This window comes from Protomyctophum parallelum, assembly GCF_964188405.1.
Source record: "Protomyctophum parallelum genome assembly, chromosome: 13".
Classification (NCBI taxonomy): Eukaryota; Metazoa; Chordata; class Actinopteri; order Myctophiformes; family Myctophidae; genus Protomyctophum; species Protomyctophum parallelum.
Window position 1 is genome coordinate 35,610,824 of NC_139708.1, and position 19,069 is coordinate 35,629,892.

The 19,069-nt window shown below is 41.1% G+C and overlaps 2 protein-coding genes across 2 annotated transcripts; both read right to left on the reverse strand.

The window, feature by feature from the left end:
• Nucleotides 1-1,589: 1,589 nt before the first annotated feature.
• On the reverse strand, nucleotides 1,590-5,587 carry LOC310868764 (GDP-L-fucose synthase-like). The gene is made up of 10 exons (XM_083779227.1): nucleotides 5,457-5,587; nucleotides 5,153-5,267; nucleotides 4,888-5,016; nucleotides 3,590-3,663; nucleotides 3,290-3,423; nucleotides 3,055-3,119; nucleotides 2,638-2,704; nucleotides 2,291-2,370; nucleotides 2,005-2,104; nucleotides 1,590-1,692 (listed from the first exon to the last, which is right to left on the reverse strand). The coding sequence occupies exons 1-10, from the start codon at nucleotides 5,582-5,584 to the stop codon at nucleotides 1,637-1,639; spliced, it is 948 nt and encodes a 315-aa protein (XP_083635353.1). The 5' UTR covers nucleotides 5,585-5,587; the 3' UTR covers nucleotides 1,590-1,636.
• A 1,253-nt stretch (nucleotides 5,588-6,840) lies between these two features.
• Nucleotides 6,841-11,184, reverse strand: alkbh7 (alkB homolog 7). Its single transcript, XM_083780010.1, has 4 exons — nucleotides 10,808-11,184; nucleotides 10,024-10,197; nucleotides 8,120-8,244; nucleotides 6,841-7,222 (listed from the first exon to the last, which is right to left on the reverse strand). The coding sequence occupies exons 1-4, from the start codon at nucleotides 11,078-11,080 to the stop codon at nucleotides 7,102-7,104; spliced, it is 693 nt and encodes a 230-aa protein (XP_083636136.1). The 5' UTR covers nucleotides 11,081-11,184; the 3' UTR covers nucleotides 6,841-7,101.
• Nucleotides 11,185-19,069: the final 7,885 nt, after the last annotated feature.

The following is a 19,069-nucleotide window of genomic DNA, read 5'->3' on the forward strand; positions in this document are numbered from 1 at the left end:
CTTTACTTGTTGTCCTAGTAGTTACTTTGAAGGGCCTGAAGGAAGACTGTAGACACAGTAGGTAGATCTCATAGAGATTATGACATGTGTTGTCTTTCTTTGAATGTATTAATATATTGTGTCAATTAATATATTGTCAGACAATAGTATTTAAACTGATACACCGACACAATTGGTACGCAGCGCTCAAAGACCTTGCTCAGTTCAGTGAAGAGGGGTAGTGGTTTGCTCAAGGACTTATCTTTATCATACAGTAAGACTCAAGGAATACACTGTTGCTCTTGAAGAAAAAGGATTGATAATAGGCCTTTTTTATGAAATGGAGAACCATGGTTGATTTTTCACATTGTCTTGAAATATTACCATGATGATTGTTGTCCTTTTTTATTGTACATAATTAGTCATATTAGAATAAAGGCTTCTTAACTTAAAGGGAAATTATTATTATTTTTTTTTTGAACTTTGTTTTTATTCAATTTTTTTTTTTTATTTTTTTTACACACCAAATGATAATAAAAGATCGAACACAAGTAAAACATATGAATCAGGTAACTGTTTTGTATAGGCCTATATGTATATAAATATTTTAGCCGTAATTTTCCTCTATCAAACACTATTATTGTGCTGGTGTGTTTCCTTGCAGAAAGACCTCTGGCTATATTTTGATTGTGTTCCACTGTTTATGTCGACATTCATCCCATGCAGGGATGCCTCTCTGTGGGGAGGAGGGGAACTTGAACTTCACTGAGTTAATTGACTGTCTAAGAACACACTGTACTACAACTGACATGAATTACTTGTGATCAAAATAGAATCACTCATGATGATAAAAGTAATGTAGGGGAAAAGTGGGTTTCATCACATACTGTACATCAACATAAGCAAACTGTTCAAGGTGATCAAAAAAGGGATAGGCCTATCGTCGTACATGACCTTATGTTTGGCAAGAATAGTTGGAATAGCTGAATAAACGAAAGTAGACACTCAACAAACAAACAAAAACGATCCCACTCTATCAATAAGCATGTAATTATATTGATTTTAATTATTATTATTATTACTGTTATAACAGATACCATCATCATTCTAAGCATATTATCTTAACATCATCCCCATCACCACAACCATTACCACCAACATTTCCATCTCTGCCACCATTGCTGTCACTAGGCTATAATCATCACCACCATACTACCATCATCATGTACTTATATACTATATTTATACTGTATTTAGCCAAGATTTGTTTGAACAGTTTCTTGATGAGAGTGACATAAAAGGTGGTTGCACACTGAGCGAGTTTTTCGGAAAACCATTAAAAACGCAGCTAAAAATCCGAAATCGTGTCCGGTGTGTAGGGACCTTAATACTGTGTTTAACATTCTCAGTCAAGCCATTCCATGTCTTCACCCCACACAGACATGCACACACTCTTCTGAGTGGTGTGAGCACTGGGTTGCTGGATTATGTAAAGTTTACATAATCCAGCAACCCAGTGCTCACACCACTCATACAACATGGGGTACCCAGCAACATCTATTTACATAGTGTGATAGGTTCTTGTGTCATCAAATGGAACAGAACACAATAGGTGTTTGCCATCTCAACCAAAATGCTTGGTGGTTGGGTGAGGTCTCTATGTGCGAGCAATGTCATAGTTGGCCTCAAACCAATCACAGGTCTTTTTGACAGCTGAAAGAGAAGTGGAAAAACAAGTTATGTGATGCCAACATGCTGCATGCAAATATTCTGTACGCTTGTAGGCCGAGCGTGGAGGGCCAAAACTACAGAGATATTTCCTTGACACAAATTGAATCATTTGGTCTTGTTATCTTTATCTAGCTGTTGGATGAATCCATTTTAAAACAGAGACTCGTGTTTGACTGTTGTTAATATCTCATTAACAGCTTGTTGTGACCTCATCATTACACATTCTCGCCACAACTCGTCAAACACCTGAAGCCTACATTGAAGCTGAAATGAATACAGAATACAAATTCTGACCTTCTTTAAAGGGCGTGAAGGTGAAGTCGGGGAGGTAGCGTCTCAGCTTGGCATTGCTGGCTGTCTTCTTTATTTGGCCATCTGACATGGTTGTGTCGTACTGGCATGAAGGGGTCAAGGGCAGTGGTGGAAAAAGTACTGACATATTTTACGTAAGTAAAAAAGAATCAATACTGCAATGTAGTAAAAGTCCAGAATTCACTTGAGTAAAAGTATTGGTATCAAAATGTACTTAAAGTACAATGCATCATTCGAGCATTTGATTAAAGGTCATAGTTTTGGATACAAGTATTGGACCTTTGAAGTCCAGTATTTCTGCAAGCATCTCCACAACATCTTTGATGGAGACTTCATCCCCTTCCCCCACTGTGTGACAGAGAGGCAAGAAAGCATGGTTACAATATAAACACCTGCGCACAGTGACATACTACGGAACCCCTGAAAGGCCATGCATTCAAAATATATTTTATCTCGTCCGTACAAGATAATATCTCGTCCGTACAGGAGATAATCTTTGTGACCTGCTCATATATGTAAAACATCAAGAGATAACCTTTTGTGATTTGGCGCTATATAATAAAATTGACTTTTTACTTTTACTGACCCCTTGGCTTACAGTATGACTGAACTTACCTGAGAGGATGATGGGGTCGACTTCATTATACTCCCTCAGTGCCCAGATCATTAGATGGCCCAGATCCTGAGGAAAACACAGTACACACGCTATGAGAGTTAACCGGTTACGGTCCTTTCAGATGGGAAGCGATTAACGCGGCCCTCATGAGCAGACCTAGCCTTGCGTAGCAACACTAATATCACTGCGGGCATATTAGTTGGCTCGTGAAGTCCTCCCAGAATTGAGAGGGGCCAGACTTAATCTGCCTGGGTCAATATGCATTGCAAAGGCAGGTGAAGGCTGGCTACGCAAGGCTAGAGCAGACCTGTCGTTGATCCAGGCGACAACGTCTGCGTCACACACTGCCCATCTGAAAGGATCTTTAGGCTGCATTTGAATATTTCTGTTGCATATATTGATGCTGCACTACTGACCAGGGAAAACATGAACTGTCTTCTAGGTGTACCAGAGCCCCACACAGTCATAGGAGTTCCTCCCTCTATGGGTAAGACAGGGGGAAAACATTGTCATTTTCTTTTTCATGGTCTTTGTGTGTACAGTTACAGTAATATTGGTGTGTGTGCGTGTGTGTGTGTGTGTGTGTGTGTGTGAGAGAGAGAGAGAAAGAAAGAGAGAAAGAGTGTGTGCTTGCGTGCCTGTGTTACATACTTTTGGCCTTGTACATCTTGTGCACGAGTGCTGTAAGCACATGTCCATTTTCTATGTTGAAATTGTCGTGTGGTCCAAACACGTTAGTTGGGATGACTGCTGTGTATCGATGTCCATACTGCTGAAAGTACGCCCTGTGAACACGCACGCACGCACGCACGCACGCACGCACGCACACACACACACTTCTGAATTATTGTTGTTTTATTATTATTATTATTATTATTATTATTATTATTATTATTTATTTATTATTCACTTGTGTGTCCCCTCCACACCCTGTTTGTGTGCACAGCTCACCTGTTCTGGACATCAATCATTCTTTTAGCATGCGAGTAGCCGAAGTTGGAGTCGTGGGGCGGCCCATTGTGTATCTGCAAGCGTTAGGGAGGAGAGCAGGTATTCAATAAAGACAAGCTTTGTCCAAATAATGAATAGATCGTGTTTCTGTCATTGCTAGGCTTCTCTTTCACTCTATCTTGTGTGTGTATATATACACAATATATACTGTACAATACATACCCACACACTATATCAGTATATGTATATGTAGTATATAAAATATTTGTCTTTCTATGTATTAGTTCATTAAAAAAATCACACCCGTGTAAAGTGAGGGGCACTCTTATCATTATACATCATCATTGTCAATAAAAGGCTCATGGAGAGTCACTGACACTCAATCAAGCCTGATTAATATATATATATATATATATATATATATATATATATATATTATATGTATGTATGTGTATTGTTTGATGTATATAGACTTGATCCTTTCATTCTATACATTAGGTTTACATTATTATATTATTTTTTGTGGCTTTCGCCTTTATTTTAATGGAGGGACAGACAGTAGGCTGACAGGAAATGGGGAGAGAGATGGGGGGGAAGACATGCAGTAAAGGCCGTCCGGATCGGGAGTCGAACCCGCGGCACACTGCCAGACTGGATTACCAGCCACGGTGCCTGGACCGCTGAGCCACGGCCCAGGCCTAGGCTTACATCATTGATTGATTACTTATTTAGATATGAATTATTCCATGATCTGAAGATGGTTTAATATTGAAGTGATTTAGATTGAACTGCTATTCATGATTTGTTTATTGAAACAGAATTCCATATGTTTCTTTTATGTAAAGCACATACCACAAGTAAACTGCCACATTGTGGCCAAACACAGTCCTCTGCCTTCATTCCTTTATATGGTCAGCCTGGCCAGTGGCCTTGCCTGCTCACCTGTCAATCACTATACCTGAACTATTTCCATGAGACACTCTTTCAATCATCATCTCATGAACAACTGAATTTATGTGAATGGTTAGCAGCCAATTTGCTCGTCTACATGTTGTATTTTCCCTTCATTGTCAAAGGCATTTAATGTTTGTTGCCACAAGTTTACGTCATATTCGGCACACATTTGACCTAATTTCTCCTTTCATTGTCAATGGCAAATATGAGACGTGTGGGGACAACATTTACGTCATATTTCAGGCACATTATGACCTAATTGCCCCTTTCATTGAACTGAATTCATGTGAATGGTTAGCCGATTTGCTCGTCTAGCGCCCCTCAAAAAATATACCTAAACTCACCATAGTCTCATCAATAGGGTAGGTTGTCTTGTCAGGGAAGATGCAACTCGAAAGGCAAGACACCACCTTGGTGACGCCCATTTCATGAGCTGTTTGTAGCACGTTATCGTTTATCTTCAGATTGTCTCTCTGTGAAGACAGACTGTCATAACCAGCAACTCAGTAGATAGGTTGTGGCCCCATATTTATGGTGGCTCTATAACCAAATTGAACATGTTAACAATAGAGTAGTTGGCTACTGAGAAACTGATTTAGATTGTCTCACCAAAAAGTGTAGGTTCTCCCTCATGTGTTGGTACAGTCCTCCTACTTTGGCAGCCAGGTGGATGACATGAGTGGGCCGGTACTTCTCAAACACAGCCCTTGTTTGCACAGGATCTCTGTAAGCATGTCATAGTCTTAGCATCAGTTGCACCGCAGCACCTTTTAGAGATCACGCCCATATTGATCAGCAGCATCCCACAAGTTTAGAGAAGTGGTCAAACTCAGAGAGATTCACAGCCCTCCCACCCCAACAGCAAACTGGCCAGTGTAGATATGATTGATAAAGACATGATGATATGACTTACACAAGATCGGCCTCCTTGGAAGAGAGGAAGAACCACTCTTCTCCCTCCCGTCTCTCACCTTCCTCCTGCACCACATGCTTAATGGCGCTGCCCACCAGCCCAGACCCTCCAGTCACAAGGACACGCATCGAATTGTTCTCCAAATCCATCTTCCGTATCTACTGTATCTGGTTTTCAATGAGGTGGCATTATTTGAGTTTTTTTCCCCCTTGAAAACAAAGTAGGCCTAACTATATATACTAAATAAAAATAAAAAATAAAATACACTGTACGTGTACACTAAATTAACACAGCACTGAAACAAACAGTATTCATTTTAAATGCTAAATTATCAAACATGCGTTCCAATTAAAACCAGATACATTTAATCATTAGTCTTACCATTTTAGCCACCTGCTCCTTACCCGTGTCAGTTTTTTTTGTGTGGGTGCCAGTCCTGTCTGGCAGGTTAGTCACACACACAAAAAAAGAAAAGAAAATTCACCCAGGCTTTCATGGCATTTCAACCCTGACTATGAACTGAAACAGGTTTCCTGTGGGTGTGGGGATAGCTTTTGACCCCACCTACAAGGTGGGGTCATCCAGCATCTCAACCACCTGGATAGATGGGATATACTACCATCTTGTGGCTGCAGCTAGGCTTCGTGGGGTCTGTAATTGAAGTCTCTTTTTTTGGGTGAACTACTCTAACTACTTTAACTTAAACAAACAGCTGAGGTCGCGGAAGAGTTTAATCTAAACTCTTACCATGGCAAGACTGAGCATACTGTATATAGTGTGCAGTAACAAGACACAAAGTGATCATCCTGCATCTGTAAGGTGACAAGGTCTCTCATTATTCTACCACATTTAACCACGGGTCAAATGCTGACTTTGTTTTTTTAACCACTGGTCTAATAAACCTGCACTGTCTTCCTTCCCCTTGTGTAGGCCTACAGAAAGTATGAATTAACATTGACAGGAATATTTAATGCGTTTAGTACTTTGTTGCATGTCATCCATCTATACTTGTTTTCCAATGCAGGTGCACATTATTGACCCAGTTCTTTGATGCTGTTGATTCGAAAAACAAAATCACATTTAGCTGGTTACAAATATTTATAAGATATTTGCAAGTGTTCTCATCTTGCATTTGCAAGCCTAATTCACATCTACAGCTAATGTTTTCCTAAACCCTGTAAGAAACATGATCATACTAAATTAGGCTCACAGAGCCTTAAACTGTTTTGTTGCAAGGAGTTGCATTGGTGCGGTCGGACCTTATTAGGCATGCTTTTAAATTAGACCTGATGCAAAATAAGTTTACAGTTCCTGTGCAAAGTGTGCAACTTACATTTTATTTTAGTAAAGTGCATCAGAAAGTCAACATCATAAATGCTTTAAGCACTTCTGTGTATTACACAGACTTTACAGTGATAACATAATTTAAATATAACTTATCTAAACACTATGAATCACATTCACTCTTTGATCAAATCTGTGTTGGTAATTGCCAACAACATTTTTGAAAACATTCCCAACATTGTATGAATGCATTTTTATGTGACTTCCCCAGAGCAGATCCCCTCAGTTCAAGTTGTGGCCTTTCTGTATTAGGAGTCCAGTCTGTGTGGCAGTTATGTGTTCTCACTGTAGCTCTCTGGCTTCAGACCGGAAGGTTCCGACAAATGACGGAGACACGGCGCTGGCGAGGGATCCTCTGTCCGTGGAATGACGACTCTTCGTCTTTCAGGATCTCGTGGGTGAAGTCATACCTGGCCTGGTCCCTGCGTGGTTTTGGACAGACGAGGGGGAATAGATTATGCTACTTTTTAGCAGCATGAATGTGATGATCAACTGAACATGATGGCTCATGTTCAGGATGGATTTTGCTAATTGCCATCCGCAATCCCAAAACATAAAAGTAATGAAGTTACATAACTACCAATAAGAAGAATGAATATAAAACATTTTAGATCATTGTTTTAGTTGTGTTTTATTATATATTTCCAAAAGTGGTCTGCCTATGATGGACCTCATTATCACCTCTGGTATCTGACCTAGTGCCACATCCAGTCTATCTCTATGTAAACATTAGTATACAAAACAAAGACTTTTAAAATGAGCAAAACATTAAAGCTACAGTGATGGTACGAGTATGGTTTCCTATTGAAAACCTTGATAGCTCTCTTCAAAAGCTGTTAGAGTTTCTCAGTCCCACCCCCTTTCATGACGAAGCTAGGACCAGAAGTGAATTCCTCATTCATTTTTCCCATAGACATTTTAAAAAGTATTTATTTAAAGACTATTACGCCACGGAAGACAAAGACAAATCATGACAACAAACACAACATTTTGGGCCGATCAAATAATTACAAAGAAGAAAAACAACAAAAAAAGTGTTGTAACCTGCCGTTTTCTTGTTCTTTCTAATTATTTGTTCGGCCCGAAAAATTGTGTTGTTGTCATGATTTGTCACAACTCGAGTTGGCTTTGTACGAAGCTTAAAAGGTCTTTAAATAAATACTTTTTGAAATGTCTATGAGGAAAATGAACGGGGAATCATTTCCTGGTCCCTGGTAGGGGGCAGGACTGCAACCTCTATTGGTTGTAGGACTGTGGCACCAGAAAACTAAAAGTGTATAAAAATATACTTTTTGAACCAGTCTTGACATTAGACAAACCTGATTATGTAAAGGGAGCGACGGAGCAGCAACAGGTCCAACCATTCGTCGGTGCCCCCCTCCTTCACCAAACGCATGACACTGTCTGAGAGCAGACTTAACCCTGCGATGGTACTGCCACAAAACTGACAGAAGATGAGGATCAGAACAGGACATTACGAAACACATGTGTGTGTGTGTGTGTGTGTGTGTGTGTGTGTGTGTGTGTGTGTGAGATATATATATATATATATATGCTTTTAGCTTCAGGCTATTCCATTTTGATCACCTTTAACTATGTACGGCAACAGTTTGCTTATGTTGATGTATGTGATGTGATGGATACTGGTGAAGATGATCGAGATAAACAAAACTACGGGAGACTCTCAAAGGACATACAATGAAACAAAAAGTATTATTGAAAGCTGGCTATTTTTTATTAGAGGATATTTCTGAAATGGGTCTAAATTACATTTTGTTACCGTACCTGCCCTGATGAAGACTCTTGCGTGAGTCGAAGCATGTTGGCTTTTTTATACTTTTCTAAATACCTTCCTCATTTTTAAACTTTTGAGTGCTCTGATCACCGCCTTTTTTCTAGTATTCCAGCCCCACTGATCTTTGAAGAACCAGTCTATTTTACTTTTAAACTTATACTGCACCTCCATCGAGCACCTGGTTGTCTCCACCAGGCCGAAGGCATGTGGGGAGAGTATGTTTTGCACTCCGTCCGTCCGTGTGTCCGTCCGTCCGTCCGTGTGTGTGTGTGTGTGTGTGTGTGTCCGTCCGTTAGCAGCTAATCTCGGCCACCGTTAACCCGGTCGATGCCAAATTTTGCACACACACTCCCTGGATGCCAACGATGAACCTCTGCCCCAAACTTTCCAGAACGGCCTGTTATAGCGCCACCAGGAGGCCGCTTTGTGCAAAACAACTTTTTGCACAGTACACCTACAGATTTTGTCCAAACATCACGCAAATTGGTACACAGTCTCTCTACAGCCATTCAACGAAACCGGTCTTTCAGATTTCTCAGACTCCATCCTGATTGGTTAAGATTGGCTTCCAAAGTTCACAGGAGTGCTCAGTTTCAAACAAAATGCTGTAAATCATGAACACATCGCGTGATTTCCTTGAAATTGTGCACGCACATTCCCACTAGGCCGAGGACGAAATGCCACATGAACAATTTCAACTCAGCCTCAAGGTGGCGCTATAACTGGCCGAAAAGTGTTTTTACCTCTAACTGCACGAATCTGTGGATCACTTTGTATGCCAACTCCCTAGAGGCCAAGGAAAAACCTTTGTCTGGAATTTTTCACATCTGCTCTTTATAGCGCCACCATGAGGCCCACATATGTAAAACACATTTTCTATTATTACTCCTTCAGATTTTATCCAAATTTCACGCAAATCGGTACACATGATCTCCATAGTCATGTGATCAACACAGGTTTGTTTGATTTCTCATATTCCATCCTGATTGGCCACGATTGGCTCCTACAGTTTTCAGGAGTAGCCCGCTTTGTACAAATCGCCACAACTCCTCAACGCAGCGTCCGATTGCGATGAAACTGTGCACGCATATCCCCACTAGGCTGAGGAAGAAATCCTGGTGGAGACCTGTGCCCAGAAGGGCACTTTTTCTAGTTGCTTCTCTTTTTGACACTTTGTTAGAGGTTTGGGTGGTGTCGTAATAGTGTATCTTCCATACATTTTACTCCATTGATTAGAAATAGATTTCCCAAAATAGACTGAGGTTAACAGGTGCATGCGATTTTCAACCCACGGCACGGGTGATTTTTAATTGGCAGCACAGGTTTGTCTGACTAATGACTGTTGGTAAGTCTAACCAACACATGCACACCCAGGTTACAGGTCTGCAATGCATGCAGTGAGTGATGACTGCATAGGAGAGAATTCACCTTGACGCTGTCGACATGTGGTTTGATGTAGCCAGCCTTGTCCAGGTCTAATATGTGTACTGGGCCCAGCAGTGAACTGCCCTCAGGGAACGCTACAGATCTGAGCCGATTCAAGACGCCCTCACACACCGACCCCCATCTCAGACGCTCCGTCTCTCGGTACCCGTGAATAGCCTGAAGGGTGATGAACACAAGATACTAGGCGGTAAATTCCACATTGTTAATGGATAACAAATAGATACAAATATCAATATTTTGCTGTAGATCAGTCAGACTTCGATCTTGTGATGGGCACAAGATCTTTTCCCGTAAAATCTGAATCCCCCACCCACCCCTTTTTCCCCTCACTGTATATGTTTCTTTTCCCTTTTTACCTCCTATGATTTTTACCCTATATGATTGACTATATAGTTGTGTATATTCGTAAGTCTCTGTTTTGATGAATTAAAAATGGTGGGCCCTATTGTAAATGCATTGCTGTGTAATGCTTTATGGTGTCGTCCACTCAGTTAACAGTTGTTGTATTGAGTTGTACTTGAAATGTACTGTAATTCTGCAAACTGTTAATAAATCAATCAATCAAAGATGGCGGTAGTGAGTGGGCGTATCCGTTGAAGGTCGGAATTACGTTCAAAGTAAACAGGAAGTAAACAAACGGTATTACTTCTTTATTAAAAACTACGGACTAATACATTGCACAAGCACTCCGTAGGCCTCTCTATTGTACCCCCAAACGTCTCGACCTTGAACTGTTGTTATTCATGATTTGATGTGAGTCACTTACACCATCCCAGTGGTCAAATTCGTATCGTTTCTTCTTCAGGCCCAGTTCCAATTCTTGCATAAGAGCCGTTTCCTCCTCCTCGCAGATGAAGTTCGGCCTCACCTCCACGTGCGTTCTGAACCTCTGGACCATCTCCCGAGTCGAACCGACCACCAGCTCCTCATCTCGGACATGGAGCAGACCGCTGTTCGCAGGGGAGGCGAAACAACGCCAGGACGTACACGGAGCAGGTACTTTGTGAATTCGTCTTACAGCTTTTAGCAATAGTTTCATTCTGTCGTTTTGTATCTGGTGTGATTCGCTGTAATAGCCTAGTAGTAGGATTTTGATGTTTGTGTTTACATTCAAGTCGGGTCAGACTGCGATGGGCAACGCCATGTTAGATTACGCAAAGCATTGTGGGGGATGTAGTTCTCTGAGTCTGAAAAGCTGCTCATATAGTAGCATACAGCCAGGTTACAGGTATAGTAACTGCTTCAAGCTTTCCGTTCTCATCTTTCCCATAATAATAAGTAAGCTATGTACATAAGCATCGACTCCCAGTCCCCGCTTCATAAGGCGTCATGACTCATGATAATGAAATCGTGACTTTCCCTAGCCTAGTATAGATGCTGTTGTGAATGTGAGCTGCCTCATCAACGTGTTGTTGTTTACTTTCTCCACTGGGGGGCGCGATGAAGCTGAGAGAGAGAGCTGCACCTCCAGGCTCCAGCTCAAATAATTTCCTCTAGTACACATGACACTACTAGAGGATATTGCATTTAATTATATATAAGTTTATACTGCAGTGTAGCCTACTGTTGAGAAACCAATTTTCCATCGGAATGCCACAGTAGAACATATACATACATATCCTCAAAACAGTTTTACTTCCTCCAGGCCTGTATAATATGGCAGATGAATGACAAATTATGTTGATAATTGATAATGTTTGTTATACCAGTTTTAATCTCTGAGGGTTTTTTTCAATTAATTAATATTAATTTTCAATTAATTTATATACCTGTAGACAGAAGTATGTCTTACACTAAATAATTGTTTTGAATACAGTCACAATCCTCCCCCCCCCCCCCCCCCCCCCACACACACACACACACTGTATGACTACATACAGTTTTGCTTTTTCTTCCGGAGAATACATTCACTTGCATGTGACACATTACATATATACGAGTGCGCACACACAGCTATAACCCACACACAGTGACAGACCACTCACATGCGCACATATGTGGCCTGCACGCTATGCACAGCCACAATGGAAGTCCACTCATCGCTGTCCTGCGCAGGCCAATGCTCTCATAGCTTTGGGATATAAAGAGACACACACACACACACACACACACACACACACACACACACACACACACAGAGCGAGATGGGTGCGGGGTGATAAAGGCAGAGGAAAAGACAAATAGAGCTGCAACTATTGATTATTTTCTTAGCAATTATTCTATCGATTACTTTTTAAATTCATAGAATTATTATCAACAAGCAACTTTATTTTTGTGTATTATTATTATTATTATTATTATTATTGTTGTTATTATATATTTTTTTGCTAAAGTGTTGTAAGTGTTAAATAGCCCTATTAAGTAAAAAGGGTCTCCTAAATAGAAAATGTATTTTCAAGTTGGGATACCAATTTAATCCAATCAGGATTTTATAGTTTTACTATTTTTGACAATGTTATAATATTTTTAAAGTTTTTACTTTATAATGACATGCCCAACGATGATTATTTCATTTCATCATCAATTATCGTTTATATTTTTATAGTCGTTAACTGTTGCACCCCTCAAAGAAACCCAAGAAGCATTCAGAAGACTGAAAGAGGTGAAGGGAAAGGGAGGTCACCCTGGCCACTTGCCTGACCGACTGTGTTTCATGCCTCATCTCCTGCCTCTACCCTCTGTCCTCTCAGCTGGTCACCACTCACTAGGGCCGCCATCCAAGTTCCTCCTTCGTCGTCAGCCATTTCTCCAGGGGCCATTTTAGTGCTGGGATGTGAGTTTGCGCCAGAGCTGTGGAGTAATCTACAAAAAGACGATGAGCTGCTGTGTGAAACGAAACCCTACGTACACAGGTATCAAGTTCAACATCACTGCAGTCACAGGCAAAACAAGATTTAACCATGCCCTATGCAGTTGACCAGGTTTGCTTCTCTACTCCAAATCTCTTGACCAAAAATAGCCAATCTACAAGATCAACGTGAGCTTGTAGCAAATGGTCGCTGGTCACCGTGTATGTGTGTGTGTGTGTATACAGTGACATCATCGATGGAAAATACAAGCTAATAGAAACTGCAGCCTTTCCTGAAAAGTTGCAATGCGAAAATGGAAGCCATCGTTCTCACGATAATGAAAATCTAAACATTTTTGTATATGAAGATAGGTTGAAAAGTGGTGCTTGCTATTGCTATCATCACAACACTTCTCTTGCTTCACCTCTCCATGGTCTCTGCACCATGGACTGAACAGGAAGTGTGTGTGGTACTAGAATGCTGACAGGGTGACAAGTGTTACCGTATTGATTGTAAGGTACACTGTACGTTCAGGTTGCCCTCATGCTGCACCTGCCAAATGGTTAGCTACACATCTGATTCTCCGCAAAGCTTATTTGGTCTGGACCCTGTTAATTTCCTGAGTCGACATGCTTAGTCACTTATATACCCTATATACCCAGGATTCTATACTTGGTCATCTCGTTTGAGGGGACCAAGAGCTTGTAGGTTGGCTATTTTTGCCAATGTTTGTCTATTTTAGTGGAATGTCCACCTTTTATGACATGCTCAGAATCGGGGTGCTAGGATTCATGTGGTTAAGGAAAACCTTCACTCTTCAATCTCCACCCTGTTCCTCCTGGATTTCAGAACACAGACAGATTTAGACTTTACTGTGTCACTTGCCAATAGCTATCTTCTATTCTAGATCTACAAGCTCACAATGCGTCATTATAAATTAATCCTAATCATTGTTGGCGTCCTTGTTATTCCAGTTTCCAGTGTCTTCTTTTAATACTTCTTTTAGACTTGCATTTAATTGATATCCTCATTTTCCTGTCATAATATGGCAGGAGTATGGTTTATAATGATAAAATAAAGATATGGTGTCTGAATTTAGCTGAGTCGACTTTGTTTATAATGAGCTACTGTAGTGAGTCAGAACTGGCAGTGCAAGTCTTACTTTTATTACAGATGGTCACTTATTACCCTGCCTGCAGCAATGCATGGTGGGTATTGTAATTGCTTATGCCCATGTCTGTGTGTCTGTGTGTCTGAACAAAATTGCTCGACAACAGATGGCTGGAACTTGGTGGGAATGATCAGTTGGCTCGAAGAGATGAATAACTTTTAGATTAGATTTGTTTTCATGCATTAATAATCTTGCTATATAGCTGTATGCTAATTATACATTTCTGTCAATATGCTATGTATACATACTTTTGAAACTTCTTATTGTTTTTTATTTGATTATTATTATCATTTGTTATTATTTTATATTACAGACAGACAGGAATTTCACTGTGCAATGTTGCGACGGCTGTATTGTAAGAATGTGACAATAAATCCCTTGAACCTCAAGTATCTCAGGAACAGAGAGGCATACTGTAGATGTGGTTCACTGGCTTCCTTCAAAACAGGCCTGAAAATCCATCTTTCAGGAGAAAAAAGGGTATTCAAACTCACTTTTCCAATAGAAAAAGGTGATGCTTCCACTGCCCTTTTTTATTTGTACATACATTTTATATTTGTTGGTGATATTGTATTTTGGTGTAATTATTATGAAGAATTGAATACATAGGACCACAATGGAAACAAGTACCCAGGACTTGTTTTTGTAATCCTTTCAGCCTAAATGTCTGACTGTACCTTGTGAGAATCTACAAAATCTGAGATACAGGGAGAGTATAAACAATATATGTTGTTGCTCTCGGGCAGAAACCTTGTATCTCATATCATTGTTTTAAATAGCATGTCTTATTATAAGAGTGCTGTGTGCAGTAGCGATAGTAGCGTTTTAACAAGAGCTTGTGACTAATATAACTACACTGGATTCATTGGAACACAGATAATTTTTCCATAAAGTAACATTTTTGGACATACAAGGTTTCCACCCGACAGCGACGATAGTGTTGTCTACATATAATCGTATATGGAAGGTGTAGGTGGAAAGAGGGAGAGAAAGTGTGGAGAGAAGATAAAGTATTTGAAGCAATGTATTAAGCGAGAAGTGACATGGACACTTTGTGAGGTAAGTGAGGTGGAGAGAAAGAAGGGAGGATTAAAGAAGGAGGGGAGTTCAGAGAACAGATAAAGTGGTGACTTCAGCCCCACCAGAGACTCCCCCGGCAAAACAGTTGGCCTACTTTAAGGACAGGTTAGATCTCTCTCTCTCTCGCTCTCTCTGTCTTTTCCCCAAGCCAACATTGTGTGTCTTTCTAAAGTAGGCATGAGCAAGAGGGGAATTGCCACCTTTGCTCTCACAAAGGAACCTATGGGAACCTTCATGAAATTCAAACACTATTGAGCATTTTGTCAATGGATGAGTCTTATACAGTGAGGGATAGACAGTGAGGTTTAGACAGTGAAGGTTGGTGTTAGACAAGGAGTGCTAGTGAGTCTTAGACATGAGGCTTAGACAGTGAAGGAATGGACAAAGAGTGCTACTACTAGTGAGTCTCATGATCATGTCGATGCGATTAAAAGTAAAATAGTGTTTCAGAGTACAAAAATCTTTACACTCTCAGAATTAAATTAAAGCCCTAACCACACCAAAGGGTCGAGACGGTTTTAGCATTGTCCCAGCGGTGTGATATGTCCTGTTGCACGTTGACGCATGCCGTCCCAACTTCCCAAGTGATTCAACACATGGAATTCAATGGCCCAAACCACACCAAAGGGTCACCATGCAACTCCTTGCAATCGTTTGGACCCAAGGAGTTGCATGGGGACCATTGTGGTTAGGGCTTCAGAATTAAATTAACTTTGAGGGATTTAACCCAATAAGACCTGAGGCCAATTCTACAAATGCCTTGTAAGTTCTCACACTTTCAAGAGTTTAAAAAAATGTTCAAAAATAGCAGATGTACAGATGGACACTGACAGACATACTTGCTCTGATACTGTATCGTAATATCACCAGTATTTAGAGTTCTTTGTCAGGCATGCCCAAATATGGAGTCTATGCAGATGTCAGAATGATGTCAGAACAGGCCAGCTCCATATATGGAGATATAGGGGTGATCAGGTCCAGAGCCCGGGGAGAGGCTTCTGCACTCCCTTTGGGTGTGTGGAACGCATGGGCAGGGGCTCTGTCCAGAGCCTCTAGAGCGGTGCCCATTTGGCACTGACCTACTTGGAACGATGCAAGTTGGAAATGCATACCCCACCCAGTTATTACTTGCGCGAGCAGAGCGTGCGCAAGTACTGTTTAGCTGCGTATGTCGTTGACACCCTCGGCACATAGGGTATACGGTAGGTATCTGCTTCAAATATAATTATTGACATTATCCAAAACCACAATCAATATTTCTCGATGGAAGAGTATAGAGAGATCTGCACCTTCAACCTCTGCAGCTGTGTTTATTATATTGTATTAATGAAAATGTGCCCTTTTACTTTAGGAGGGAAATACGGAAGGCGCTGCTGGTACTGGCATTACAATAGGGTTACAGGCCATTTGCTGCTGCATAATACTAATCTCTCAAGACAGATTCGGCTAATCTTTTTTTTAACCGATTTAGTTTCCAGATTGGCATCTGACTGTACCAATATATCAGCACCCTGTACTGGAAAGAGCTCATGGTCTCTGCAGCATTTGGGAAAGCCTTTTGACACTGTGGACACAGTCATGGTTACATACTATTGTCTTGTTTTTTATGACATGTTGATATGTTTGAAGGATTTTAACACAGACAGCTAGCTTATGAAGAGTTTTAGCATGAAGTCAATTAACCTCTTATTTTATTTAGGTATAAATAATCAGTTTCGGCTGTTTCTTTCAGACGTTGCTACAGCGAATCATTTGCTTCCGGCCCACCCTGTCCTCTGCGGCCTCTTCTTTCACACCAACTAACTTCATGAGGTCCTCTTTCACTACATCGATAAATCTCCCCTTTGGTCTTCCTCTAAGCCTTCTGCCTGGCAGTTCCAACTTCCAACCTTAGCATCCTTCTACCAATACACTCACTATCCCTCTGCCCTCGTTTGTACATCGTGGTCTGGCCTCTCTGGCTTTAGATGAATAAGTAACTTCATTGAAACTTTAATGTCTGTGTCGAGGGAGAACCACTTGAACCCTTGTTCTCGGCAGGTCATAATAGGTGAGCATTCAGCTCAAATTGGCCAACATTCGATGAAAACAGCCGATCTACAAGCTTACAGTGTGCCCAGTTGTGAAGTTGTAGATCAGCTGTTTTCAGCAATTTGGTATAGATGGAAAAAAAAATACTTCTGATGGACCCTGGTCAAAGAAGTATATAGGGTTTAAGTGTTTGAAATAAGTACTGGCCTGGGTTGTGGCTTTAAAAAAGGAATTGCCTTTGTGCAGCTGCAGCAGCAGCAGTACCCTACTTATCAGTAGGTTAATAATTCTAGCTGTTTAAAAATTCATTCTGCTTATATCAGCACTGTGACTGCTGCCTCTGCGTGTGCTTGTAGAGCCTACTTACCACATACAGTACAAACACACACACACACACACACACACACACACACACACACACACACATACACACATACACACGGCACACACTGTGACACACACATTACACATAGGGATTAGTTGACTGCTGTGACGCCTCATTTACTTCGTTGCGTGCCAGTGTCTCGACCTGAAAATAGTCAATGCGTTGTGAGCTTGTAGATCAACTTTTTCCGTTGTGAGATGCTTTTTCTTTATTTTCCTCGCCAAGAGGCCTGGAACGACCGAAGGCGAAGGATTATGTACTCACTCATGTGAGTCTATCCGTCTGTCTGTCCGTCTGTGAAGAGCTAGCCTCGGTACCAGGCTTTCATTTTTGTTGGTGCAGTGAAGAGCTAATATCCGGTGCCATTGTACCGATCTGCGTAAAACCGTGCACGCACACTCTAAGGAAGAACCTCTGGCGCACATCTTTTCAAATCGGCCTGATGATGGTGCAATAACAGGCCAATTCACAATTGAACCGCAGGGCGTACGAGCGGTTTTATATGAATCCCTTGGATGATGGTGCAATTTCCCATGTAGGCCGCCTGACAAGATTTCCATATATATATATATACTAGAATTTCGCGGCCGCTTTGCGGCCGCTCATCCCAGAGTTACGTTGCCGCGCACTATGGGAAGAAGGAAATTGCGGGAGTTGACTCCACATGTAGTAACGGATGGGTTATTGGTTATTATTATGTGTCCTTATTAGTGTAGTGTATAGTCAACACGTTATGGCTCATACACACTGCCCGGTATTTGCTCCGATTATGCTGTCGGGGAGCATTTTTGGCACTGGCCGACAAAACCCCTGATCTGACGTTAAGCAGTGCCCAAAAGTTATAGATCACAAAGGCTTTGCAGGTAGAGCACATGACATGGCCCTAAAAATATATATAATTTTAATATAAAAAACTATTTTTGCATCTGCCGCTTGAGATGACCTGAGATGACTTGATTGATTGACATAAAAAAGGGCCTGTCAGCTCAAACACACAATGCAATAGTTGTTGTTGCGTACAATCATCAGTAGCAAAGTCAAATACCAAAAATAAAAACCCTACCATTTCCATTTCCCCCCCTCTATTTCCCATTCCATGTGCGTTTGTCTTATAGTTTCTCTGGCCTCTGTACTACTGCCACCTACCGTCCGTTCATTGTATTACACAGTGGGTGAAAAAAACACACCCCTTAAGACTAAACCAGACCAATCAGAGGTGTGGCTTCCAGAGGTACCTTTGACATGACATTTTGTGTGTGTGTGTGTGTGTGTGTGTGTGTGTGTGTGTGTGTGTGTGTGTGTGTGTGTGTGTGTGTGTGTGTGTGTGTGTGTGTGTGTGTGTGTGTGTGTGTGTGTGTGTGTGTGTGTGTGTGTGTGTGTGTGTGTGTGTGTGTGTGTGTTTCGATGTGCAGGGCGTTGCTGAAAATGAGCACCTGTGCTCAGCTACTTCCCTGGGTAAATAAATAAAAAGAAAAGGAAGAAAGGTACCTTTCAAAACCTATAGAAGTCAGCCTGGTACAGACGAAGGGGACACCACTGTATGTAGTCTCAATTACATTTTGTAACTATTTT

Excerpts from the sequence above, each read along its gene's own strand:
- LOC310868764 (XM_083779227.1), bottom strand. The coding sequence starts at position 5,584 with ATGCGTGTCCTTGTGACTGGAGGGTCTGGGCTGGTGGGCAGCGCCATT. Across the intron at positions 3,664-4,887 it reads ACCCTATTGATGAGACTATG|ATACACAATGGGCCGCCCCA; the intron begins GTGAGTTTAGGT and ends TAACGCTTGCAG. Across the intron at positions 1,693-2,004 it reads CTTCACGCCCTTTAAAGAAG|CTGTCAAAAAGACCTGTGAT; the intron begins GTCAGAATTTGT and ends CTTCTCTTTCAG.
- alkbh7 (XM_083780010.1), bottom strand. The coding sequence starts at position 11,080 with ATGAAACTATTGCTAAAAGCTGTAAGACGAATTCACAAAGTACCTGCT. Across the intron at positions 10,198-10,807 it reads AATTTGACCACTGGGATGGT|GCTATTCACGGGTACCGAGA; the intron begins GTAAGTGACTCA and ends ATCACCCTTCAG. Across the intron at positions 7,223-8,119 it reads CGCTCCCTTTACATAATCAG|GGACCAGGCCAGGTATGACT; the intron begins GTTTGTCTAATG and ends AAAACCACGCAG.